The sequence below is a fragment of the Aptenodytes forsteri genome, unplaced genomic scaffold, assembly GCF_000699145.1.
Source record: "Aptenodytes forsteri isolate BGI_AS27 unplaced genomic scaffold, ASM69914v1 Scaffold54, whole genome shotgun sequence".
NCBI lineage: Eukaryota > Metazoa > Chordata > Aves > Sphenisciformes > Spheniscidae > Aptenodytes > Aptenodytes forsteri.
Window position 1 is genome coordinate 9,515,605 of NW_008796044.1, and position 482 is coordinate 9,516,086.

Here is a 482-nt window from a genome sequence, read left to right on the forward strand (position 1 = left end):
AGCCCGGAGGGGGGTCCTGCCAGCCCCCCCAGCCCCCGCCTCCAGCCCGGTGGGTTCCAGAGGTGCTTCAGACGGGGGACCCCTTTCCCGGCAGGATGGGCCGCAGAAGGGTCCCCGAGCGCCGTCATCCTGCGGAATATCCTGGGGAATCCATTCTGACCGGCTCCGGGGGGTCCTGACCCTGCGCCCCCTTCCCCAGCCCCGCGTGCTCAGAGGGATCCCGCCGGAGATCCAGAGCCTTCCCCAGCCTGGTGATCACAGGGGCGATCCCGACCCCCTGCCCCTTCCCCAGCTTGACGGTCTCGGGGCTGTGAGGAACGCGGAGGGCTCCCGACCCCCTGCCGCGTCCCTGCCCGCTGGGATCGGAGAGATCCCGGTAAGGGGCTCCCGGTATAGGGGATCCTGGTACAGGGGATCCCGGGGAGACGCCGACCCTGCGCCCTTCCCGCCCCGCGGTGGGCCGGGGGTCCCGGCGGGGGTCC

The 482-nt window shown here is 72.8% G+C and overlaps 1 protein-coding gene across 1 annotated transcript in view; it reads right to left on the reverse strand.

The window, feature by feature from the left end:
• Positions 1-482, reverse strand: part of ARL10 (ADP ribosylation factor like GTPase 10) — a 3,331-nt gene that overhangs the window by 1,333 nt on the left and 1,516 nt on the right. Inside the window, exon 2 of the mRNA XM_009286028.1 lies at positions 161-402. Within this exon, the coding sequence (XP_009284303.1) occupies positions 161-402 (242 nt within the window). The remainder of the gene's footprint in view (positions 1-160; positions 403-482) is intronic.